The sequence below is a fragment of the Moschus berezovskii genome, chromosome X (genome assembly GCF_049115385.1).
Source record: "Moschus berezovskii isolate FMDL1 chromosome X, NW_MosBer_1.0, whole genome shotgun sequence".
In the NCBI taxonomy this organism is placed as follows: Eukaryota; Metazoa; Chordata; class Mammalia; order Artiodactyla; family Moschidae; genus Moschus; species Moschus berezovskii.
The window spans coordinates 36,232,821-36,260,251 of NC_142488.1; the positions used below are offsets into that span (position 1 = coordinate 36,232,821).

General features: G+C 38.5%; 1 protein-coding gene across 2 annotated transcripts in view; it reads left to right on the top strand.

Moving 5' to 3' along the window:
* The window catches only part of SYTL5 (synaptotagmin like 5), a 171,166-nt gene that overhangs the window by 59,020 nt on the left and 84,715 nt on the right, over positions 1-27,431 (top strand). For both annotated transcript variants that reach the window (XM_055393305.2, XM_088833772.1), the window contains exon 3: positions 8,798-9,007. In XM_055393305.2, coding sequence (XP_055249280.2) covers positions 8,798-9,007 — 210 coding nt within the window. The remainder of the gene's footprint in view (positions 1-8,797; positions 9,008-27,431) is intronic.

The window sequence follows — 27,431 nt, forward strand, 5'->3', positions numbered from 1 at the left end:
TGCAGCCATTGGCATCAGGCTGCTGTGACATTATTCTGCCCACATTTATTATTTCAAGTGCTTTTTTTTTTCATTGTTTTTGGTTTGACAGTATTTTTTGTCAGTCACGTGGTTTTGTTCTCTTAAAGGAATATGAAACTCTAGCTCTAGACAAGGATTTAGCTGGTAGAGAGGCTGAAGCAAAACCTAGTAGCAACATCTGTGCAAGTGGACAATAATAAAAAAAAAGCTAATATCTGCTGAGTTCCTCTTTTATTTGTTGGGACATAGGTTTGTCTGTGGGTAACAGACACATATTTTAATTATGACTTACACAAGATGGAAGTACATTGCTCTCTAACAGGAAAGTCTGAATTGGTTGGCAGCTTTGTGATGTTGTAATGGTGGCTCCATTATTGCATGGATCTAGGTGCCTTGTGTTTTGTAGTTCTACCATCTTGAAAGTTTGGCTCTTCTTCTAAGATGACTCACCCCTATATTCTCATCCTAGCTTCTGGCAGGGAAGAAGGGTTTGTGGGACAGGGATACCCCTTTAACATTAGGGACATGATCGAGAGGTTACTTGTATCATTTCTGATCATATCACATTGGCGAATATTTGGTCTCATGGCAAAACTAACTGCAAGACATGCTGGGAAATGTAGTCTTTGAGTGGCCATGAGCCTAGCTAGACATTCCACTAATAGAAAAATGGAGAACACGTATTAGGAGATGCATACTGGAATGGTCTATTCCACAACTACTATGTTCCATGCTGTGCGTTACACTATAGTTATGCTCGTGACAGCATCATCTTATTTAATACTCACAACAACCCCATGAGATTGTAATTACTATGAATTTTTTTAATAACAGAGGGAATATTTTGAGACAGAATTTAAGTCTTTTTAAAATGTCTTGAGACACAGAGAGGCTAAGTAATTTTTTTAAAGTCTCAAGGGAAATAAGGGGAAAGGCCAGGATTTGAACCCAGGGAGTCTGACTTTGGAACCTTATACTATGAACCATTGTATAGTTCTCGCTTGTTCAGTATTTTTCTCAAGCCTTGATGTGCTCTGCTAGATGAAACTGCAGATTGTTGAAAGGCATCAAGGAATCAAAGAAACTTTGTTAAGCTTCTATTGCTTCCTCTTCCAGGCAGTTAATTGCTTCCCTTCTAGAATTCCTGGCTTATTTGATGCAAAATAGTGTTCAGCACAATTGGGTCTAAACAGGGTAGCAAAAGAAAAGCAACACCACACACACGTGTGACAGGAATTTTAATGAAAGCAGTTCCTGATTTGAAAGCAACGTGTCTATGCCACGATAAAGCAAGCACTCTTTGTATTGCATTGAACAGTTTTGACTATGGGATAGAATAAATTGAATTCAGTATATCACCAAAATATAGAAACGAAAATATTGTCATTCAGTGACAGTTGAGATTGTTGGTCTTTGTAATATTTAGGATTTCAACTACATATAAGTCATCAATTCACATGTTAATACATATTTATCTGTGTAGCAACAAGCAAACCTAAAGAATGAACTGATGTTTTTAAAATACAAAGGCACCCTGAGTTTATCTTAAGTGAAGAATTGGCCTTAGCTGGAATTAAATATCTTCAACAGCTTTTTTTCCTTTTTTCTGTGTATCAGTTCAGTTCAGTCACTCAGTCGTGTCCGACTCTTTGCGACCCCATGAATCACAGCACGCCAGGCCTCCCTGTCCATCACCAACTCCCGGACTTCACTCAAACTCATGTCCACAGAGTCGGTGATGCCATCCAGCCATCTCACTCTGTTGTCCCCTTCTCCTCCCGCCCCCAACCTTTCCCAGCATCAGAGTCTTTTCCAGTGAGTCAACTCGTCGCATGAGGTGGCCAAAGTATTGGAGTTTCAGCTTTAGCATCAGTCCTTCCAATGAACACCCAGGATTGATCTCCTTTAGAATGGACTGGTTGGATCTCCTTGCAGTCCAAGGGACTCTCAAGAGTCTTCTCCAGCACCACAGTTCAAAAGCATCAATTCTTCGGCGATCAGCTTTCTTCACAGTCCAACTCTCACATCCATACATGACCACAGGAAAAACCATAGCCTTGACTAGACGGACCTTTGTTGGCAAAGTAATGTCTCTGCTTTTTAATATGCTATCTAGGTTGGTCATAACTTTCCTTTCAAGGAGTGTCTTTTAATTTCATGGCTGCAATCAGCATCTGCAGTGATTTTCGAGCCCCCAAAAATAAAGTCTGACACTGTTTCCACTGTTTTTCCATTTATTTCCCATGAAGTGATGGGACCAGATGCCATGATCTTTGTTTTCTGAATGTTGAGCTTCAAGCCAACCTTTTCACTCTCCTCTTTCACTTTCATCAAGAGGCTTTTGAGTTCCTCTTCACTTTCTGCCATAAGGGTGGTGTCATCTGCATATCTGAGGTTATTGATATTTCTGCCGGCAATCTTGATTCCAGCTTGTGCTTCTTCCAGCCTAGCGTTCCTCATGATGTACTCTGCATATAAGTTTATAGCTGATATATAATGTGTTAATTTCAAGTATACAGTGTATACCTGCTCACCTTCTGTGGTGGCTACAATCACTGATGACTGTGACAATGTTTGTTTACTGATATGGCAGGCAGTATTCCATTTATTAATAGCAAAGTAATTCAGGTATACATGTATAATGTATATCTACTCTTTTTCAGATTCTCTTCCACTATAGGTTATTATAAGATAATCTGAATATAGTTTCCTATGCTATTCAGTTGGCCCTTGTTGTTTTTTTCTATATATAATAATGACTATCTGTTAATCTGAAGTTCTAAGTTATCTCCCCCTACCCCTACTTTCCCCTTTGGTAGCCATGAGATTGTTTTCTATGTTGATCAGTCTATTTATGTTTTGTAAATAAGTTCATTTGTATCATTTTTTATGATTCCACATGTAAGGGATATATAGAATTTGTCTGATTCACTTAGTATGATAATCAGTAGGGATAAGACCCTTCCATGTTGCTGCAAATGACATTATTCTTTTTTATGTCTGAGAAGTATCTTTTTCATAATATTTTTTTTTCTTCGTATCTTCATTACTTTTCAACAGTTGATTTGGGGCCATATTTATGTCTACTGCACTTTTTTTTATACCTATCCAGTACTCTGTTTTTGTTTCCAAATAAGAACAAAGAGAGGAAATGGTAAGAATTTTAATATTTTAAAGAATCAAAATAGTTTTCCTTTCTGATCAAAAGTGTACAAACAAGGTTAAGGAAGATGGAAAAGTTCTAAAAATCCTTACTGTAGTTTTCCCAGGCTTGCATTACTTTTTCAAAGTGTGTCTGATATAAGTTTTAGCCAATTTTAATTTGATTTTATTCTCAAGAAATCTAACATTGTACATTTTTCTCTTCACATTCTTTCTTTTTTGAAAAACTAATAATGGCTTCATATTGTAAAGTCCTCTATAATTCCCAGAACATATTACCATACTTAATTGCCTCTGGCTCTCACAACCACCCTTGAGGAAGATAGAAAAGGAATCAGTATCTTCATTTTTGAAGTTGACGTACTGAGACCTGGAGAGACTAAGCGGAATGCCCAGTAATACCTAGTATGGCTGAGATTTCCTCCCTCCCGCCCCATTCTGTTCCTTTCTCCCTTCTTCCTGTCATCTTTCTCTGTCACTCACCAGCTTTTGCTTATGCTCTCTTTTTTTTCATTCAATTAAATGATCACTATTATGTTCCTGGCACTGCTTAGATGCTGTAAAATGAAAAACTGAACAAAACAGATGCAGTCTTGCCCTCATGGAAATTACAGAGGAGTTTGCGAGACAAACATGAAACCATTAAAAAAGAAAAAGTATAATTAAGAAATATGGTAAGTTCTGTGAAGAGAAAGAACACAGTTCTCTGAATGAGAATAAGATGGGTATGTGCAGTAGATTTGGTAATCAGAGAAAGTCACTCTGGGTAAGTAGCAGTAAAGCTGAAATAAAAGAATATATGAAAGCCAGCCAGATGTGGAAACTAGGCTTATTTTTAAAAAATTATTTATTTATTTACTTTTGTCTGTGCTGGGTCTTCCTTGCATTTGTGTGGGCTTTCTCTAGTTGCGGCCAGTGGGGGCTGCTCTCTAGTTGCAGCTCTCGGGCTTGGTAGTTGCTGTTGAAGGGGCCTGGAGTGTACAAGCTTCAGTGATTCTGCACACACACTTAGTTGCTACATGGCATGTGGAATCTTCATGAACCAGGGTTCGAACCCATCTCTCCTTCACTGGCAGGCAGATTCCTTACCCACTGCACCACCAGGGAAGTTCCTAGGCTGTATGTTTATCATTCAGGGTAGGCTAAGTGATGCTCTAAGAGCAGTTCCAAATTCTTAGTGGTTTAAAACAATGAAGGTTTATTTCTCTCTCATGTCCCATGTCCATAACTGAGTGGCTAGGGTCTCTACTTCATGGCATCTTCAGACCAGGACTCAAACTTACAGGGCAGACACTATTTGGGACATTGCCATTCTTCATGAGAAGAAGAGGGTTTGTGGTAATCTGGTGCTTTGCTCTTAAAACTTTTACCTGGAGTCACATATCACAGTTCGTGCACCAGCGGAAGTCACTTGACCACATCTAATGTCAAGAGGGCAGTATCTACAGTTCCAACTTGTTCCACCTACCCAGCCTCCCTTGCAGCTAATGGTGATGCTGTGACACTGTCTGGTCAAGTGAACCTAAGAAGTACTTCCCTAAGGGAAGTCCCTAAGGGAAGTCCTTCTTCATTGGAGGAGTTCTGCATCAACTTTTGCTTTTCTGTTTAGATATAGGTATAACTGTAAGATACAGGTATAACTGACATTCCCTCCCTATTCTTCCTGCCTTAAACTCTACTGATACACTATTGAAGGTGCCTAACCATTTTGCATAAGAATTATGAGCCATACTTTGAAGACAGGGGATCATCAGAATGAAATGATTCTTTAATGACCTGACTTTTCAGTTGAACTAATACAAGCAAGTGCCTAATTCTGGATTTCTTGTATGTGGGGAAGAAAGTGGAAGTGTGAATCGCTCAGTTGTGTCCTACTCTTTGCGACCCTATGGACTGTAGCCTGCCAGGCTCCTCTGTCCATGGAATTCTCTCGGCAAGAATACTGGAATAGGTAGCCATTCCCTTCTCCAAGGGATCTTCCTGACTCAGTGATCAAACCCAGGCCTTCTGCATTGCAGGCAGATTCTTTACTGTTCTGAGCCACAAGGGAAACCCTTGTGGGAGAAAAATTACACCAAATACTTAAGTCTGTTACTTGGGACCAGAAGCAATTCTAGCTTATGTGGATAAGAAAGATGAACAGATTCTGTGCTTACAGCCCAGGAACCCATCTTCCTCAGATACTTTCCTGAGACTGGGCCGGAAGTGCAGGAACCAAATGAGATCGACCTTGCTTTGTGAGTGGCAGCCAGTGAAGCAGAGGAAAGAGAAATTGTCTCTCCTATTCCTCTCTTCTAGCTCCCTGTACTTCCCTTTCTCCTTCATACAATGTCACCAGTTGCACAGTTTCTTTTCCTGACTACAACTACTGTCCCTTTACCCTTTACTCTCTCATTACCCTTTCTCCTCTTCTTGAGAAATGCTTGTGTCCACTTAAGGTGAAATTATCCTAGGTATGATTGAATTGAGTTTCCCTGGTGGCTTAGTGGTAAAGAAACCTGCCAGTGCAGGAGACATGGGTTTGATCCCTGGGTTGGGAAGATCACCTGGAGAAAGAAATGGCAACCCACTAATGATTGAATTAGGTCAGTTTCTCAAAGATTTGAAAAATCTGTAAGCTGCTTGTGAGTGAAAAAGGTTGCCTGCCATATCAATAAACAAAGGGATGTTGCAACCATCAAGTCACTGCAGCCACCCTGAGAGGACTCAGGATGAGACAGAACAGGATACTGGCCCTAAATAACTGAGCTGCAAATCAAAGGAATGATTTCCATGAGCCCAGACTCTTGCCTCTTCCCAGACACAGAAAAGGGCTAAATTCATTATCTTGAGCTTCTGGTTGGTTTTCCTTACTTGTTGGTAATTTTTGATGTTCCAACTCCTTATGTATCCTGGCTCCTCTCTTACTTCTTCTGAGCAGTCCCTCAGAGCTATACCAGAGGGGCGGCCTACCAGGCTTCAGTCCTCAGTAAGTCTGCCACGTAAAACAATTCTCAATTTTTAGGTTATCCATTTTTTTCAGTTAACACGCTTAATATTTTGTGCTGCCTATGGAATTCTTCCCAGCTTTCCCCACAGTCACATAGGTTGCTCTCAGAATATGTGGGACAGTTAATGCTGGTTGTCTTAGGAATTCCCAACTGGTGTGTTTGGACCTTGAAATTCTTGCTTCTCTGTGTCCTTTCTGTGATGGCCCAAGTCTTTTCAGACTTTGGAACTGGGAGCTAAGTGAACGCTGATTGCTAAATAAAGTTCTGTGAATAGAACACAAAGAAAAATGCAATCTAAATATTTGACTTTATGGCCATAATTTCTCCAAATGGTCTCAAGCTCTAGTTTAAGGAGCAACCAAGTAGTTAAACCTCAAGCACCTGATCATAAAATTTATTTATTTTTTGTCTCTGGAGTATCCTGGAATACCCCCTGTTCTCAGTTTCTTATTCTTTGGCCCACTATCCTACTGGGATAGGACTGTGGTCTACGATTATTCTTTGTTTCACTCATTTTGGTCATTTTTTCTTTATGATTGTTGCATGAATTGTTACAGATTGTGACTAGGCAGTGTTTTATTTCTCCTGTGCCCTGAGGTGTTTAAAGGTTTGTGTGTGTGTACGTGCGCATGTGCATGTGTGCACTCAGTCATATCTGACTCTTTGAAACCCCCTGGACTGCCAGGCTCCTCTGTCCATGGGATTTTCCAGGCAAGAATACTGGAGTGGGTTGCCATTTCCTATTCTAGCATATCTTCCTGACCTGGGGTTCAAACCTGTGTCTTCTTGAGTTTCCTGCATTGTCAGGCAGGTTCTTTACCACTGCACCACTTGGAAAGGTCTGTTGTTATTTTCCAAATAATACAGTTGGAGTTTTCAAATGAGAAAGCATCTCATTTTTTAAAATTGTTGCTTTTAAAAGTTGTAGCTTTTACAGGTTTTCAAAAGTAAATTGTGTGGAGCTTTTCTTATACTCATCTTCAGGAGCCAGTTGTTCATGTAAAAAAGACATAAGGATGCTTTGTAAGTTCTAAATCAGGGAGTAGAAAACTTGTGTTGTGTGTTCTTGTCATTTGTGCTCAATTGGACAAGAAAGGGAGAACTTTGTTTTCTTTTCAATTATGGATTATTACAGGATATTGAATATAGTTCCCTGTGCTATATAGTAGGACCTTGTTGTTTATTTTATATATAATAGTTTCTGTCTGCTAACACCAAACTCCTAATTTATCCCTCTCCCATGCCCTTTTCCTTTTGGTAACCACCTGTTTGTTTTCTGTGTCTGAGTTTGTTTCTGTTTCGTAAGTAAATTCATTTGCATCATATTTTAGATTCCACCTTTAAGTGGTGTTTGTCTTTTTCTTTCTGACTTACTTCACTCAGTATAATCTCTAGGTCCATCCATGTTGCTACAAATTGCATTATTCTTTTTAATGACTGAGTAGTATTCCTTTTAAATAGCTGTTTTCTAAAGCCTATGTAAATAGATCACGTCATATAGTAAAAGGAGGGACATAGAAATAGCATTTATTTAGTACTTGTGTGACAGGAAACAAGCTGGTATCTTCCCATATATTTTCTTACTTAGTCTTAAAAATGGTCACGTTGGAATATTATTACTCCTGTTTTTGAAATGAATAGACCGAAGTTGAGTGGGTAAATCATTGTTTACATGTGAACAGGTGATTCATGATGGACCCAGGATTCAAACAAATGTATATCTAACTGCAAAGCCCATGAGTCAGTGGCAATTGTTTGATCTTCAATGATGGGCAATGTCTTTGTAGCAAAGTTCACATTGGCTCATTTAAGGCAGCAATCCCAAACCTTTTTGGCATCAGGGACTAGTTTCGTGGAAGACAATTTTTACATGGACCTGGTGTGGGGTGGTTTGGGGATGATTCAAGTGTATTACATTTATTGTGCACTTAAAGTGCAAGTGTTAGTCGCTCAGTTGTTTCCGACTCGGGGTGACCCCATGGACAGTCTGCCAGTCTCCTCTGTCCTTGGAATTCTCCAGGCAAGAATACTGGAGTGGATTGCTGTACCCTTTTCCGGGGGATCTTCCCAACCCAGGGATGGAACCCAGGTCTCCTGCATTGCAGGCGGATTCTTTACTGTCTGAGCCACTAGGAAAGCCCATTGTGCACTTAATTCAATTATTATTGTATCAGCTCTGCCTAAGATAATCAAGCATTAGATCCTGCAGGTTGGGGACCCCTGACTTAAAGAAAGCACCTATGTTGCCAAGTTTGATTTCACACTCCTGCCTCATATCTAGGCAAGGAGACAACATAGCATTGTGCATGCCTGTAGGCTGGGGTTGTGCTCCCTGTTATGGTATCAGAGACACCCTGGAGAATTTAGAGTAGAATGTAAATAAATACTAATAGCAAATAGAAGTGCCTGGATAAGATTTCAAAATCCAAGAGTAAGACACAAGCATTATATTTTTCCACTAATGAGATCAAAGGATTATTGATTCTGGAGGAAGAAATTATGGATTTTTGAAAGTCACTTGAATGTAACTCCTTGATCCTTTCAAATAGTCTCCCCAGTGAACACATCCCTTAGATAAAGATAGCTCTACTCTTTTGTAAGTGATTTTTTCCCTCTCCTTCCAGGAAGCTGAAGAATGAACTCTTGGAAGCAAAACGCAGAAGTGGGAAGACTCAACAAGAGACCACCAGGGTCTGTGCCCACTGTCAGAGAAACCTGGGCTTGATATTCGACCGGGGAGACCCGTGCCAGGCTTGCTCCCTCAGAGTGTGCAGCCAGTGCCGGGTCTCAGGCCTTGATGGCAGCTGGCGATGCACCATCTGTGCGAGAGTCGCGTGAGTTTCTTTGTGTGCAAAGTCAGCTTTGATGACTGAAGAGTTGGGGAATGGGGAAAGCAAGGAGAAAGAGTATGTAAAAGGTAGCGATAGAGAACAGAATTGAAAGTATAGCCCCACTAGAAGTTCAGTAGTCCTTTGGCAGGGTGTGATGTGTATTTGTGTCTGAGACACAGAAACATTATACGGTTGGAAGCCTCAGAGAACGTGGTCTCTTCCCGCATCTGAACACCACCCTCAGGCTTTCTTAGAGCCACACTTGGCTCCACCCAGCTTCTTAGGGTGTGTGTGCTCAGTTGTGTCCAACTTTTTACGGCCCCATGGAATTTTCCAGGCAAGAATACTGTAGTGGGTTGCCATGCCCTCCTCCAGGTGATCTTCCCAACCCAGGGATTGAACCTGCGTCTCCTGCATTGGCAGGCGGGTTGTTTACCACTAGTGCAGCCTGAGAAGTCCAAAGCTGGGTTTAGTAATCTGCAAATCAAGGTACAAAAATAATTCTGGATATCTTCCTGTCTTCCCCATGAAATCATATTGTTTACTTGGGATATTTCTCCATATATGTGTACAGAAAAAGTATCAGTAATGCACTTTGCTTTCTACTTAAAAGAAACATGATACATCTGTGACTCAAGTACATAATGTAAAAGTCGCTCTTTTAGACCCTGAACACTTCTTAGAAAGTTTTTCTCAGTGTGAAATAATGGGTCTTTCCAACTCTGCTCCCCTTTACTTCACATTTCAGAGTTGGATATAAAGGCTCTTCCAGTATTGGCAAATTGGAGAAGGAAATGGCAACCCACTCCAGTATTCTTGTCTGGAGAATCCCATGGACAGAGGAGCCTGGCGGGTTATAGTCCATGGGATCACAAAGAGTCAAACACGACTGAGTGACTATTACTTACGGTATCGTCAAATAATGACTTACAGAGGAAATAATGGACAGAATTTCCTCAATTATAGTTTTGCCTCTATACAATTTTGCAGGAGCATTTATCCCTCTCCACTCTTCGTGACCACTAGAGGACAACAAATCAGAAGAGGAAAACTTGGAAAGAGACTAGCACTTTTTTTTTTTTAATGAAAACATAATGCACATGGCTTTTGTTTTTAACTAGAGTTAACTTACACTAATGACAGTGTACAACAGGGTTTCTCAATTTCAGCATCACTGAAATTTTTGGCCAAATGGTTCTTTGTGGGGGAGGGAGGGGCTGTCCTATGGACTATAAGATGTTTAGCAGTGTTCATGGCTTCTACCCAGTAGACACCGGTAGCACTCCTCCCCTTTTCAGTGGTGACAGTGATAGATTCCTGCCAACATTGCCACATGTCCCGTAAAGAGCAAATGTCTTTGAGAAGCACTGATGTACAGCTTTGCAAATTATCAGTTTCTGTGTGACTACCATTCAGGCAATGAAATAGAAATGCTACTGACACCCTAGAAGCTTTTCTTCTTCCTCCTCCCAATCACTAGTCCCTGCTTATTCTCCAAATATAAATATTACCCTGCTAACACCATAGGTTAACTTTGACTTTTTTATACTTTAAATTGATTTTATGCTTTAAATTGATTTTAATTGTTTAAATTGTGGATTTTATACTTAAAATATAGAAAAATTTAAATTTCTTATACTTTAAATTGACTCATACAGGGTGTGTGTATTTGTTCATAACTACTTTTGGTGAACATTATGTTTGTGATACATCCATTTTTGTTGCATTTGGCAAATGTCTACTCATTTTCACTTTTATACTCATTTCACTCCTTTTCACTATGCTGCTGCTGCTGCTAAGTCGCTTCAGTCGTGTTCGACTCTGTGCGACCCCATAGACGGCAGCCCACCAGGCTCCCCCGTCCCTGGGATTATCCAGGCAAGAACACTGGAGTGGGTAGTGTTTTGTTAATACTGTGTTTATAACTATATAAGGATTCATATACCATTCTTTAATTGATGCGTATTTGGGATGTTTCTAGCTTTCACCTCTTAAAAATAGTGTTGTTATAAATATTCTTGTGCATGTCTCTTGGTACATATGTGTATGTATTTGCATTGAATACGTACATAGTAAAGTTGCTGGGTCATAGAATTTATGCATGTTTCATTTCAGTTGTTGTTTAGTAGCTAAGTTATGTCTGACTCTCTGTGACCCTATGGGCTGTAGCCATCCAGGCTCCTCTGTCCATGGAATTTCCCAGGCAAGAATACTGGAGTGGGTTACCAGTTCCTCATCCAGGTGATCTTCCCAGATCAGGGATCAAACCCATGTCTCCTACCTTAGCAGGTAGATTCTTTACCACTGTGCCATCTGGGAAGCCCCACAATGCCAATTTGTTTTCCAAAGTGGTTGTGCCAAGTTATCCTTTCACTAGCAATGCATGAGTGTTGGTTACTTCATATTTTTACAAGTGTTTTATTTCCATTTTTATAAATTTTTGGGGTGTATAGTGGATTAATTGCATTTTTCTTTATTACCAATGAGAATGAGGATATCTTCATTTGTTGATTGACCATTTGAACATACTTTTATGTGAAGTGCTGGTTCAGATCTCTTGTCTTTTTTTCTGTTAGGTTATCAGCCTTTTACTGACTAGCGTGAAGGAGTTCTTTATATATTCTGTGTACAAACCATGTTGGTTCCTTGTGTTTCAGATATTTTTTCCCAACTTCTGATGTTCCTTTTCATTCTCTCAGTGGTGTATTGAAGAACAGAAATCTCTAATTTTTTAGTAACTCAATTTGTTCATCTTTTCCTGTATGAGATTAGTGGGTTTTTTTTTCTTTCTGTATCCTAATGGGAAAAAAAAAACTTTTTGTAAAAGTTGATGAAAATATTCTCCTGTGTGATCTCCTGTAAGTGTTATTGTATTACCTTTTTAGACTTACACTCTTCTTGGAACTGATTTTTGCATGTGCTGTGAGGTACAGATTCATTTTTATATTTTAATATGAATATCCATTTGATCCAGCAACATTCATTGAAAGGACCATTTTTTCACTTCTCTACAGTGTCACCTTCACAAATCTAGTTTCATTTCTGACTACTCTATTACTTGTGTAATGTACCAATGCCACGTTATTTTAATTCAATGTAGCTTTATAAAATTTTATATCCAGTGGGCTTGCCACTTTGCTTTTTTTGTTCAAAATGCCCTGGCTATTATTGGTCCCTGGTATTATCAAATACATTTAGAATCAGCTTTCCATAAAACAGGTCCTACTAGCATTTTTATAGGGACTACATTACATCTACAGAAAGTTATGGAGAGAATTGATGTCTTTCAATATTTAGTCTATTGATCTACAAACACTTATGTGCCCTTTCATTCGTTTACCTTTAATTTCTTTTAGTAATATTTCATATAATCATTTTCCTGATACATCTTACATATCATTAGATTTAATCCAAGTATTTGATTTTTGTGTTATAAATAGTATCCTTAAATTTTTTTATTTTCTAATTGTTGTTAATATGGAGAAATGCAGTTGATTTGGGTAGTCTAACTTTGTATTTGGAAATCTTGTTAAACTCACTTGTTAATTAAAATAATTCCTGTGGCACCATTCAAATTTTATTTTTGCACAAGTGTGTCTTCTTTTCTAACACTTGGCATCCTTTTTTCTTTCTGTATTGCATATTTGTTTTCAATTTTATTCATTTCTTATTCTTTCTTTTACTTTCTTAGAATTTTTCATTAATAGTGTTTTGATTCATATGTTTAGATACTTTTTTCCATCCTTTGTTCTTTTCTAACATATACATTTAAGGATATGAATTTCCCTGTTTGCACTGCTTTAGCTGAATCTCATGGGGAAGGCAATGGCCACCCATTCCAGTACTCTTGCCTGGAAAATCCCATGGGCAGAGGAACCTGGTGGGCTGCAGTCCATGGAGTCTCAAAGAGTCGGACACGACTGAGTGACTTCACTTTCACTTTCATGCATTGCAGAAGGAAATGGCAACCCATTCCAGTGTTCTTGCCTGGAGAGTCCCAGGGATGGGGGAGCCTGGTGGGCTGCCATCTATGGGGTCGCACAGAGTCAGACACAACTGAAGAGACTTAGTAGCAGCAGCAGCTGCATCTCACACATTTTCATATCCATTATTTTTTATGATATTGGTTTCATTCTGTTTTCAAATTTCATCACCATTTTTTCCAACAACGAGTTATTTACAATTGTCTTTTGATATCTAACTTCATGGGGATTTTTGATGTCTTTTTGATATTGAAATTAGGTTTATTTCACTTTGGTCAGAGAACATACTCTATATAATTTCATTCTTTGAAATTCAGCCCAGAAAATCTTCAATTTTGTTAAATGTTCCAATTTCCTTGAAAAAATGAATTCTGCAGTATTGATTTGAATATCTTGGTTTTGTCTTTTAATGATATTTGTTAATTGTGTTGTCCAAATCTTCCATATCTCTACTGATTTTTTAATCTATATATTCTATGTGATATTAAGGGAAGTATATACTAATCTCTCTCAATAATGATTGTGGATTTTCTATTTTCCTTTTTAGCTTGATAATATTTGCTTTGTGTATGCTGAATTTAGAGTCTTGATTGCTCAAGTATTTAGAATTGTGAGATTTTATAGTTGTACAGAAACCTTTATGAAAACTCTCTCTTTATCTCTAGTTATGATTTTTTCCTTTTAAAGTTTAGTTTGTAATTAGCATGGCTTCAGTTGCTTTCTTTTGGTTGGCATATGCCTGGGGAATCCTCTTTATCCTTTACTTGAAACTTTTTTCTTTCCTTATATTTACCATATATCTGTTATAAGTGGAATATTATCGTGTGTGCATGTTTTAAATCTAGCTGACAGTTGTCATTTAATTAGGATATTTGTCCCATTTGTATTAATAACATAACCCATATATTTTATTTAAAATTTGCCCCCCTTTACTTATTCTTTTTTTTGGTCCCATCTATTCTGTTCTTTTATCTCTACTCATTTGCCTTCATTTAGGTTGTTGCAATATTTTTCTATTTATCTCCTCTAATATTTATACATTTTTTGCTATTCATCTAATGATTAGAGATTAAAGCATACATCGTTGACTTGTTAAAATATAATATTAATTAGTAGTTTTGGTACTTCTAAGATAATATCAGGACTTAAGAACACTTTGATTGCCTTTACTCCCCTCCTAGTGCTATTGTATATTTTAAATATTTGTATATTTATACACACACATAGCTAAGTGTATGTGTGTGTATATATACATATATATATGTATGATTTGTCTTAGTCTATTTAGGCAGCTGTAACAGAATACCATAGACTAGGTGGCTCTTAAACAACAGAAATTTATTTTTCATAGTCCTGGAGATCAGGGTTCTGGCAGATTTGTTGTCTAGTGAGGGTGTGCTTCCTAGTTCATAGCCAGCTGTCTTCCCACTGTGTCCTCACCTGGCAGAAGAGACAAAGGAACTCTCTGGAGAATCTTTTTTATAAAGGGAGTGATCTCTTCCCAAAGACTCCATCCAAATAACCATTGCACTGGGGGTTACATTTCAATATATGAATTATTATGGAAGGGGTACATTCAGTCTATAATATAATTCATCCCACAAAATATTATTATATTTTATAGCCACTATTTCACTTATATTTACTACTTAGTTACCCTTTCCATAACTATTTTCATATCATTGAATTCAACTACTCATGGATAGTAAAAATTCATGTGTAAGTGGACCTGAGCAGTTCATACCCATGTTTTTCAAGGGTCAACCATATTTGAAAAACTGTAAAGCTTAGTGAGACTCTATTTAATATGTATCAATTGAGAATATCATATTTTTTTTCTGGCAAGGAAATTGGATAGGGCCTATAAATATTCAGGATTACCTTAATCAGATCAAGGTTTAAGCTAATTTCAAAATTGGAGCCTTAGTCCTTGAGAGAGTGGATCTGTTTTGGGATCACATTTATTCCTGGATAATACTAATAGTCCTACAAGGCCTCAAAATATATACCAATTAGATAAGAGAGGTGATTGATTTTCTGTATTATAAATAGTGGAAATAAGCACACCAAGAGTTCAGAATGTTTGTTAGTACAGTTGGATTGAATAAATATCAAAATTTGTTTGTTTTTCCACCCAGTTCTTTTCTCACCAAACTCTGCCAAGGTGAGGTTTGTTATTTCAAGTGATGAAAGGAAAAGGGATTTTAACAAATGACTGACCTACGAATTGCAGAGTCTGAAGACTTATAAGGAATATCTCAGTAACTATTTCTCCATTTCTTATACCATATTATTTTATTTGATCCCTAATATTTGATCATTTTCATTTTTTATTCCATTTCTGTTTACCTCTTCTCTACATCCTGAACCCTCATTTGTTCACACAACAGTAACTAGGGACTGTGACTCATGAGCCTTTCAATCAATCAGGAGTTGCCTCAAGCTTTTGTATGGGGAGAGGAATTTTGTCTTTAATTTCTAAATGTCAGTTGTAATTACTGAAACACTCTTTTCAATACAAGACCCAAGAGGTTTGTGTATTCATTCATTGCTAATTGAAAGTTTTGCCATCAGCTCATCTGGTAGTCAGTATAGATGGTAACTGCAGGTCTAATTACTAAAAAATCTCCCCTCAATCTGGTCAGATCAATATTAGGTTATATATGTATATAGAGAGAAACTTTTAATGTGTTAAGTCATTGGAGTTTGCAAGTTGTTTGTTAAGGAAGTTAGCTTACCTAACATAACTAGCATAATTCCTTCCTGTGTTTTTTTTTCCTTTAATACTTATATGGTATATACTTTCCTTCTCTTGTTTATTATCTTTATTCCTCCACTAGAATATAAGCTTCACAACCATGAGAGCAGTTCATGAGAGCAGTTCAATGAAGTAGTTCTAGTGCCTAAAAGAATGCCTATGGTAAATACTCAATGGATATTTGTTAAATGATTAGATGGATGGATGAATAGGCAAATGAATGAACTAAGGAATGAGTAAATAGATGGCAAGAGGTCAGTTTTCATTCCAATCCCAAAGAAAGGCAATGCCAAAGAATGCTCAAACTACCGCACAATTGCACTCATCTCACACGCTAGTAAAGTCATGCTCAAAATTCTCCAAGCCAAGCTTCAGCAGTATGTAAACCGTGAACTCCCAGATGTTCAAGCAGGTTTTAGAAAAGGCAGAGGCACCAGAGATCAAATTGCCAACATCCGCTGGATCATGGAGAAAGCAAGAGAGTTCCAGAAAAACATCTATTTCTGCTTCATTGACTATGCCAAAGCTTTTGACTGTGTCGATCACAATAAACTGTGGAACATTCTGAAAGAGATGGGAATCCCAGACCACCTGACCTGCCTCTTGAGAAACCTGTATGCAGGTCAGGAAGCAACAGTTAGAACTGGACATGGAACAACAGACTGGTTCCAAATAGGGAAAGGTGTACGTCAAGGTTGTATATTGTCACCGTGCTTATTTAACTTATATGCAGAGTACATCATGAGGAACGCTGGGCTGGAAGAAGCACAAGCTGGAATCAAGATTGCTGGGAGAAATATCAATAACCTCAGATATGCAGATGACACTACCCTTATGGCAGAAAGTGAAGAGGAACTCAAAAGCCTCTTGATGAAAGTGAAAGAGGAGAGTGAAAAGGTTGGCTTGAAGCTCAACATTCAGAAAACAAAGATCATGGCATCTGGTCCCATCACTTCATGGGAAATAGATGGAAAAACAGTGGAAACAGTGTCAGACTTTATTTTTTGGGCTCCAAAATCACTGCAGACGCTGATTGCAGCCATGAAATTAAAAGACGCTTGCTCCTTGGAAGGAAAGTTATGACCAACCTTGATAGTATATTAAAAAGCAGAGACATTACTTTGCCAACCAAGGTCCGTCTAGTCAAGGCAATGGTTTTTCCCGTGGTCATGTATGGATGTGAGAGTTGGACTGTGAAGAAAGCTGATCGCCGAAGAATCTATGCTTTTGAACTGTGGTGTTGGAGAAGACTCTTGAGAGTCTTATACTGCAAGGAGATCCAACCAGTCCATTCTAAAGGAGATCAATCTTGGGTGTTCATTGGAAGAACTGATGCTAAAGCTGAAACTGCAATACTTTGGCCACCTCATGCGACGAGTTGACTCACTGGAAAAGACTCTGATGCTGGGAAAGGTTGGGGGCGGGAGGAGAAGGGGACAACAGAGAATGAGATGGCTGGATGGCATCACCGACTCTGTGGACATGAGTTTGAGTGTACTCCGGGAGTTGGTGATGGACAGGGAGGCCTGGCGTGCTGTGATTCATGGGGTCGCGGAGAGTCGGACATGACTGAGCGACTGAACTGAACTGAAATAGATGGCAAGGCCCCACTTAAAGCATTTCAGACTTAAGCAAGTTATGGAACAAATGTGGTTTTCTTCGGAATTAACACACACACACACACACACAGATGCACGCACACACATCAGGCCAAACATATTTGCCCTTTGGAGAGAGTAAATTTCCAGCTGTCACAGAAAGATATGACAAGTTGTTGTCAGAAGGATATAAGAATAAATAATAAAAAGATGAAAGGTCTGTGTCTTCCTGAGGGGATGTTAAAACCTCAATACAGAACTTCAGAATTACTTGTACTTCTTTTTTTTTCTGATGTGATAATAACTTAATAAACCCAACTATCCACCTGTCCACTTGCTCTATCTTTTGATCCATCTGTCCATCCTCACTACAACAATTATTGATAACCTGTTGGAATACTAGAGGATAAGGATGCAAAGATGGATGAAACATAGACTACCCTCAATGGTTTCATAGTCTAAAGAGGAGTTTATTACATTATTATCTCACCACTAGAATAGATTCTGTATTTGTGCATTACAATGTTCTGAGGAAGAAACAGCTTTCAGTGTGTGGTTCTTATACCTCTTTTTTAAAAATTAACTTATTTATTTTAATTGGAGGCTAGTTACAATATTGTGGTGGTTTTCACCATACATCGACATGAGTCAGTCATGGGTTGTACATGTGTCCCACCATCCTGAACCCCTCTCTAACCTCCTTCCCTACCTCATCCCTCTGGGTTGCCCCAGAGCACCAGCTTGGACAACAGCTTATAGTTGTAGCTTCTGTGTGGCAGCTGGAAATTTACAAGATGTGTGTTTCACTTGGTAGAAACAGAATCTCTCCTCATTTTAAAAACTGAAAACAGAGACCATTATTTCTCCAGTAATCCAGCTACGAGCCTGTGTGATCTCAGATTATCTGTCAGTGTTGGAAGTACCCTGTTTGCTATTCATGGAGTGGTTTTTGAGAGGAAGCATGAATGATACTCTGTTGGCAGTGAACACCCTTAATTTGTTGTGAGAGAATGCTATAGTGCCAGTGGGCTGTCTCTATGTTCAATAGACCATAAAATTGAAATTCCCACCCTGACCTCTAAGAGATGAGATAAGTCAAAGTGACTCATTCTCTAATCAGTTGGAAAACACAACCTTTATTGTCATTTACCTTGGATTGGGTAAAAGTAAAGAGCTTTAATTGCTGTAGCACTGAAAAGGATTACAGCAAAAACTAATAAAGGGAGGCTACCTCCTTCAATGGGATGATCAGCCCTTGACATTTTTTGCAGCCCCTTCTGGTTCTAACAAGTTGGTTGCTGTTGGTCTCCTTTTAAAACTAACTCTATAGAAACAGAATGAAAGGCACCCTGACACAGCCAGTTAGTTCATGTGGCTATCCTAATGAGACCTAAAAATTCCACATGATTATGTTAGCGGAGGCAGTTGCTTTCCAACACAAAGACAGCCATAATGACCAGTTTTCCTAATTAGCACCCCAGTTGAACTCAGACCCCAAAGATATAAGCAACATGATCAGGAGCTCAAAAATTAAATACTTCTGATATGATGTTGATGAGCTGATCTTATTTATATTCATGCCATGTGGTGACATTTCATGCTGCTATTTGTCCTTGTGAAAGCCTTTGTCATGTTTAAGGAGGAGTCCAGTGTTTTTGTTTTCAATGAATTGGTAGTGATGACTGAAAATAGATGAAATAGACCTGAGATAGATGATATATGAGTCCCTGTCACTAACTTGAAAGACGATAGTACCAATGGTTGGAACATATACAGAGAGGGTACAGAGGGAATGCATAGTGCTTTGTTATGAGAAGGAGAAATACAGACCCTGACATCTGAAAACTGATCTGACATTTACATGTAGGTCTTGATGTTCTTAGAAGGTGATCTGGGGCAGGCCGTGATGTTCTCCTAGTAGACATAAATGACCTCAGAGCACCAGCATCCCACAGGATCACTGTGTACCCATGATGAAGTGAGACACAGTAAGAATGCTTCATAATCTTAGCATAGACGAAAACAAGGTGACTGGTCAAGCCACAATGTATCACACATCCCCCTTTCTTGGTTAATATGAATTTCTTCCTACTTCCTAATTACAGCTTTAGCCTTCTTCTAGACTGCCCTTCTTCTAGGTAAAACTTATCAGTGATAGCCTTGTCCCTTGAGAAGGAAATGGCAACCCACTCCAGTATTCTTGCCTGGAGAATCCCAGGGGTGGCGGAGCCCGGTGAGCTGCCGTCTATGGGGTCGCACAGAGTTGGACACGACTGAAGCGACTTAGCAGCAGCAGCAGCCTTGTCCCTGCTCCCTGACATCACCTAGTCTAGAGCAAATCCCTGTTCTCTTGAAATCTCCCTAAAATTACCTAACATAATCCCAAGTGAAAGTGAAAGTCATGTCTGACTCTTTGCAACCCTATGGATTACAGCCTGCCAGGATCCTCTGTCCATGGATTCTCCAGGCAAGAATCCTGGAGTGGGTTGCCATTTCCTTCTCCTGGGGGATCGTCCCAACCGAGGGATTGAACCTGGGTCTCCTGCATTGGAGGCAGATTCTTTACCCTCTGAGCCACCAGGGAATCCCAACATAACCCCCAATCCTATGTTAAATTCTTTCCAACACCTTCTTCTCAGGACTTTCCATGTTTTTTCATGGCATGTTTTCCTTCATTGCAATGAACAAAAATTTCAACTTGTTCAACTATACCTGTGTATCTGGAGATCTTTTGATCCTCATGGGTACTAGTAATTGCCACATACTCATTTAAACATCACTCCGTTTTTTTTAAGGCAAATTTCTATAATCTAGCTACAAGGGAAAATTCACATTGCAGTAATCACACACTGAGCCACAGATTTTGGGGGTGATATGTGTGTGCTTAGTCCCTCAGTCATTTCCAACTCTTTGCGACTCCATGGACTGTAGCCCACCAATGTCCTCTGCCATTCGACTCTCCGTGCAAGGCTACTGGAGTGGGTAGCCTATCCCTTTTCCAGGGGAACTTCCTGACCCAGGAATTGAACCGGGGTCTCATGCATTGCAGGTGAATTCTTTACCAACTGAGCTACCAGGGAACTTTTGAGGGTGATAAGCTGTTTGGAGTACCTTGACATGCTACTTTAAATCACTTATTAATCATATATGAGCACCTTCTCCCTTTTTTAGAATACTTTGTTCACTGTGGTTTAGTATCTTAATACCTACATAGATTCCGTTCCGTTCCGTTCAGTCGCTCAGTCGTGTCCGACTCTTTGCGACCCATGGACTGTAGCCTACCAGGCTTCTCCGTCCATGGGATTCTCCAGGCAAGAATACTGGAGTGGGTTGCCATTTCCTTCTCCAGGGACAAGGCTATCACTGATAAGTTTTACCTAGAAGAAGGGCAGTCTAGAAGAAGGCTAAAGCTGTAATTAGGAAGTAGGAAGAAATTCATATTAACCAAGAAAGGGGGATGTGTGATACATTGTGGCTTGACCAGTCACCTTGTTTTCGTCTATGCTAAGATTATGAAGCATTCTTACTGTGTCTCACTTCATCATGGGTGGGTTACATAGATTAGGGGGATTTTTAAATGTAGAGGTATCGTACATATCAAGACACTCTACATACACTGTTTAAACAATAGTAAAAAAAAAAATCTATGTATTTAACACTCAGTTTAAGAGACCATTCTTGTTTTCCATTTCTTATTCCCTTGCTCTACTTTATTGGTTTATTGTACTTATATATATCCTTAAATAATACATTTTCTAATTTTTCAATTTTGAATTCTGTAGAAATGGAAATTATACTGTATGTGTTCTTTGTAACTTTTTTTAGCTCAACATTTTTTTGTGTGTGCAATCTATCCATGTTAACTTTTTTTTGTTTTTAATTTCTTTTTTGGCTGTGCAGCATGGCATGTGGGATCTCAGTTTCCCGACCAGGGATCGAACCTCTGTCCCCTACCATTGCATAGAGTCTTAACCACTGGATCACCTGGGATGCCCCTCTATCTATGGCTATGTTAATACCATTCCATTCCTCTTCACTGTTGCATCATCCTACAGTGTGCCTGTTTTCTTGTTGATGGACATTTTTGTTGTTTTAGTTTATAATGTTACCCCAAAAATGCTGGTATCACCTTGTACATATGGCCTAACAAACATATACAGCAGTTTCCTTATTGTAGGGTTTTTCAAACTGAGTCATGACCCATTGATAGGTTCTGGCCAGCATTTAAAAAAGAAGAGGAAACAGAAAATGTCAGTATACATATAATTATATGTATGTAATTCTACATATACTTCATTGTGTGTGTGTTTGTATGAGTATGTGTATTTATTTTCTGGATTGTGATATAAAACTTTTTTTTTAATTTCCAATTCCCCCTCCCTCCAACCCCCACCCCACCTCTGATAAGCACAGATCTAATCTCTTTCCCTATATGTTTGGAGATTTTCTTAATTGACCTCCAACACTGTTAGTCCCTGGTGTACAACATGAGTCTAGTTACCATCTGTCAAAAATGTTTGAGAAAACTCCTGTAGGAAGTGTGCCTTAGGAATGAAATTGTAGGGCAAAATGGTATGAACATTTTTAGCCTTTTAAGATGTTAAGTTGTGTTTTATAATTGTTGTACCAATTTAAATTCTACCAACATTTTATGAAACTTTGCAATCTTACCAACACCTGGCATCATGAAAATTTTTGATTGTTGTTCAACTGGTAGATCCAGATGGATATCTTAACTATGATTTTTATTTGAATTTTTCTGATTACTAATGAGGTTGAGTATCCTTTCATAGGTTTATTGTCCATTTGGGGTTCCTTTTCTGTGATATGACTATTTATGTATTCCCAATTTTCTCTTAGGCTGTTAGTCTATTCTTTACTGATTTGAAGGTGTTTATGACCCCCTTCGTTTGTAAAAATCCTTTTTCCTTAAGATCTGTTTTGTCTGCTATTAATACAGTAATATCCAGAGAGGCAATGGCAACCCACTCCAGTACTCTTGCCTGGAAAATCCCATGGGTGGAGGAGCCTGGTGGGCTGCAGTCCATGGGGTCCCTAAGAGTCGGACATGACTGAGCGACTTCACTTTCACTTCTCACTTTCACACATTGGAGAAGGAAATGGCAACCCACTCCAGTGTTCTTGCCTGGAGAATCCCAGGGACGGGGGAGCCTGATGGGCTGCCATCTATGGGGTCTCACAGAGTCAGACACGACTGAAGCGACTTAGCAGCAGCAGCAGCAGCAGCGATACAGTATATCAAGTTTCTTTTGGTAAATATTTACATGGTATAGTTTTTTCTTACCATTTGCCTTTCAACCTTTTTGTTTCTATATGCTTGCAAGGAGACTATATAGCATATATGCGTATATATGCTCTGTATGTGTGTATATATATTTAAATATTTGCTATACATATATGCTATATATACATGCTATGCATGTATACTATATATATATATATAATTTTTAAGTTTAACTTGTATTTTTCTTAAAATATAGAGTTTAGTCTACTTATATACATTGTAATTACTGTAATATTTGATTTTATTTATATTATCTATAAATTGATAGAAGTACTATATTTTTCTCATTCCATTTTATCCTTTCTACTAGTATAGATATTATATGAGTTTTTATTTTAGTGGTTACCCTAGAAATTACACCATTCATATTTAATTTCATAAATCATTAGTTTTACCCTTCTTCTAATCAACAAAAGGAACTTGACATTATTAAACTCCAACTGTCTTCACCCAGGCTTATATATACTTTTTGTCCTATGTTTTAGAAACATCTATTTTCAGTTCAACATTTTAGATATCATGTTTGTTTTACATCAACATTTGTTTAGATTTATCCATGTGTTTTACCAATTCCATTTGTTACCATTCCTTTTTATATGTTAGATCTACTTTACTTCCTCTTTTTCTTTCTTTTGGTCATGTGACACAGCTTTTGGGATCTTAGTTTCCTGACCAGGGAGTGAACCGCAGACCACAGCAGTGAAAGCACGATGTCGTAACTACTGGACCACTAGGGAATTACTTTACCTCCTCTTTAGAAGATCCTTTAGTGAAAATCTGTTAATGGTAAATTATGTCAGTTTTTATTGTACTGAAACACATTTTTTATTTCACCCTTACTCCTAAACAATGGTGTCTCTGGATACATGATTTTAGATAGATATTTTCTCTCAGAACTTTAAAGATATCATTTCACTGGCTTCTAGCTTTCATTATTTCTAATGGAAGTCAACTGTCATTCTAATCATCATTCCTTTGTTTGTAATATGTTTTTTTCTCCTCTCTATTTTTAAGATATTCTCTTTATCTGTAGAGTTCATAATGTGTTGAAGGATTTCTTGTTGCTTTTCCTGTTGGAAAAGAAGAAAGGAGTAAATATATGCCATCATCTCCATAACGCCAGGGTCATTATTTGTCTTTATTACTTCTGTACTCTTAGCCTTACTGTTTTTTCATTGCTAAGTCATGTCTGACTCTTTTGGGACCTCATGGACTGTAGCCCACCAGGCTCCTCTGTCCATGAGATTTCCCGGGCAAGAATACTGGAGTGGGTTACCATTTCCTTCTCCAGGGGATTTTCCTGAACCATGGATCAAACCCAGGTTTCCTGCATTGCAGGCAGATTTTTTACTGCCTGAGCCAGGAATGCAATAAATAATTGATATGTAATGGATGAATTAAATAATTCTAGCTTCCTTATGAATAATAAGAAGGAAACTTGTTATATTTCAGTGTATCTAACTACCATATCTTATCTCAGATCTCTCCAGCAGTTAATAGAAGATAAAGGAAAAAAAATGAATGTTTAGGGCACTCTTCTTTTTTAGGATATGATTGCCTACTTTTTCCCTACAAGTCTAAGGAGAACTTACTTTACATTTAAATAAGCTATCAAGCAAAAGTTTGTGGTCCCAAGAGTTTAATGTTAAAGAAAATTAGAACCTAGCAAATTCTAAATATTCAGTAATCATTAATCACATATCACGAGTGTAACTCAATTTCAGTCAAACTCTTCAGAGTATGACTTGTAGGAAACATAATGTTTATTCCAAGCTTTGTATTTCTGAAATATTAGATTGATATGGTAGAGAGAAAAATCTCATAGTAGATTTCATGTTTCTTTTATTTCTTCTTTCACTCCTTTATTCCTGTCACCTCTGCTCCAAACAGAGAGACATAGTCACAGATGTGTGCACACACACACAGCCAGTCACAGCCCATCATATGAAATACTACATGTTATTCCTTGGCTTCTATACCTTTTCGCCCTTACTCAAAGCCTTGTCATAGCTGGTTCTTTTCTGAAGAGCTTTGCTAAATGTAAGGGCTTTTAGTATAAATCCTGTTTTTGTCATGATACTGTATAACTTTGGGCAAGTTATTTCAGCCATGTGAACTTTGATTTCCTCATCTGAAAACTAAGGATGATATAGCTACTTTATGACATATAGTGAACATTAGAGATGCCGTGTATACAGTGCCTAGCACATGGCTTGGTGCATGGTACACACTCAGTATTTGTTCCCTTTTCTTCAACTAATCCTTCCACCTACACCTCCAGGACCCGAGAAGGTGGCAGAGGCATAATCCCAAGAGGTGGTTCTGATGTTGCAGAGTTCTAAAGTAACAGATGACTCAGGTCCATATTTGAGTCAAGCAAATACAAGGGTTATAGTTGTTCTTACAAGGATGGTAAGAGGTAATGACTAACAGTTCTGGGAAGATCTTATTTGTGTTAGGTGTTGCCAGCTCTAGGCTTATATGGTAAAGATGATAATATGGAGGGCCATTTGCTGGGGCATGTAGACCTGATGTGGCTCACTTTTCTGTGACACCTGAAACTGCTATAGATGTGTTTCCACCTTACTCTGTATCCCAAGAAAATGACAAAAACAAAACAAACAGAACTTCCCTGCACACTTCTAGTGCCGGGGGCACATGTTCTATCTTTGGGCAACTAAGATTTCAAATGCTATGTGGCGCAGCCATACAAAAAAAAGCAAAACCCCAAACAAACAAAAAAATAAGACAAGCCTTTGGCATGCCTCTCTTAAGTGATTCTCTATCACTGATCTATGTTATTCCCTTTGCTCTTGTTTCTTTTTGTGTAAATTGTCGTATTGCAGAAGTTGGCAAACCTTTTAAAAAATAAAATGCCAAAGAGTAAGAATTTTAGACTCTGTAGGCTCTGTTGTTCCTGTTAAAACTACTCAAGTTTGCAGTTGTAGCAGAAAAGCAGCCAGACAATACATAAACAAATGAGCATGACTGTGTACCAATAAAACTTTATTAACAGACTCTGAATTTTAAATATTGTTCATATAATTTTCACAGGTCATGAAATATTCAGCTTTTGATTTTCTCCAATCATTTAAAAGTATAAAAACCATCCTTAGCTCATCAGTATCAGTTCAGTCACAGTCGTGTCCGACTCTTTGGAACCCCATGGACGGCAGTACACCAGGCTTCCCTGTCCATCACCAACTCCCGAAGCTTGGTCAAACTCATGTCCATTGAGTCGGTGATGCCATCCAACCATCTCATCCTCTGTCATCCCCTTCTTCTCCTGCCATCTTTTCCAGCATCAGGGTCATTTCAAATTATTCTATTCTTCGCATCAGGTAGCCAAAGTATTGAAGTTTCAGCTTCAGCATCAGTCCTTCCAATGAATATCCAGGACTTATTTTCTTTAGGATGGACTGGTTGGACCTCCTTGCAGTCCAAGGGACTCTCAAGAGTCTTCTCCAACACCACAATTAAAAAGCATCAATTCTTTGGCATTCAGCTTTTTTTATAGTCCAACTCTCACATCCATGCATGACCACTGGAAAAACCATAGCTTTGACTAGACAGACCTTTGTTGACGGAGTAATGTCTCTGCTTTTTAATATGCTGTCTAGGTTAGTCATAGCTTTTCTTCCAAGGAGCAAGCGTCTTTTAATTTCATGGCTGCAGTCACCATCTGCAGTGATTTTGGAGTCCAAAAAAATAAAGTCTGTCACCATTTCCACTGTTTCCCCGTCTATTTGCCATTAAATGATGGGACTGGATGCCATGATCATAGTTTTTTGAGCGTTGAGTTTTAAGCCAACTTTTTCACTCTCCTGTTTCACTTTCATCAAGAGACTCTTTAGTTCTTCTTCGCTTTCTGCCATAGGTGTGGTGTCATCTGCATATCTGAGGTTATTGATATTTCTCCTAGCAATCTTGATTCCAGCTTGTGCTTCATCTAGCCGGGCATTTCGCACGAGGTACTCTGCATATAAGTTAAATAATCAGGGTGACAAGACATAACCTTGACATACTCCTTTTCCTATTTGGAACCAGTCTGTTGTTCCATGTCCAGTTCTAACTGTTGCTTCTTGACCTGCATACAGATTTCTCGTGTATCAGGTCAGGTGGTCTGGTATTCCCATCTCTTTAAGAATTTTCCACAGTCAAAGGCTTTGGTGTAGTCAGTAAAGCAGAAGTAGATGTTTTTCTGAATTCTATTGCTTTTTTGATGATCCAACAGATGTTGGCAATGTGATCTCTGGTTCTTCTGCCTTTTCTAAATCCTTAGCTGATAATCTGAATGAAATAGGTAGTGAAGAATTTGGCCCACAAGCCATAGTTTGCTTACCTCTACCTATTGTTCAGAATTTTTCACAGGTATCATTTTAGAATCTGTGCAAGTTATTTCCTGAGTTGAACATTAAGACAAATAGGTTTTTATGTTTAATTATTCTTAGTTTTGTGTGGCCATCATCACAAACTGCCACGATTTAGCAGCTTGCTCATATGTGCTCAGTCGCTTCAGTTGTGTCTGACTCTGTGACTCTATGAACAGTAGGCAATGTAAATATATGATCTTGATGCTGCAAACTCAGCCTCTGTGTATCAGTGCAAAATTGAATCTTGGAGACAGAGTTTTGGGTGAAGTAGATAAGAATAGCTTTATTGATTTGCTGGAAATGGAGGACACATCTTGCTAATACCCTTGGAAAACTGTGTCTCAATCCTAGAGAACTTGGTGAGGAGTTTCATAGGAAAGCCCCAAGGGCAGGGTTGCTGATAAGATTAG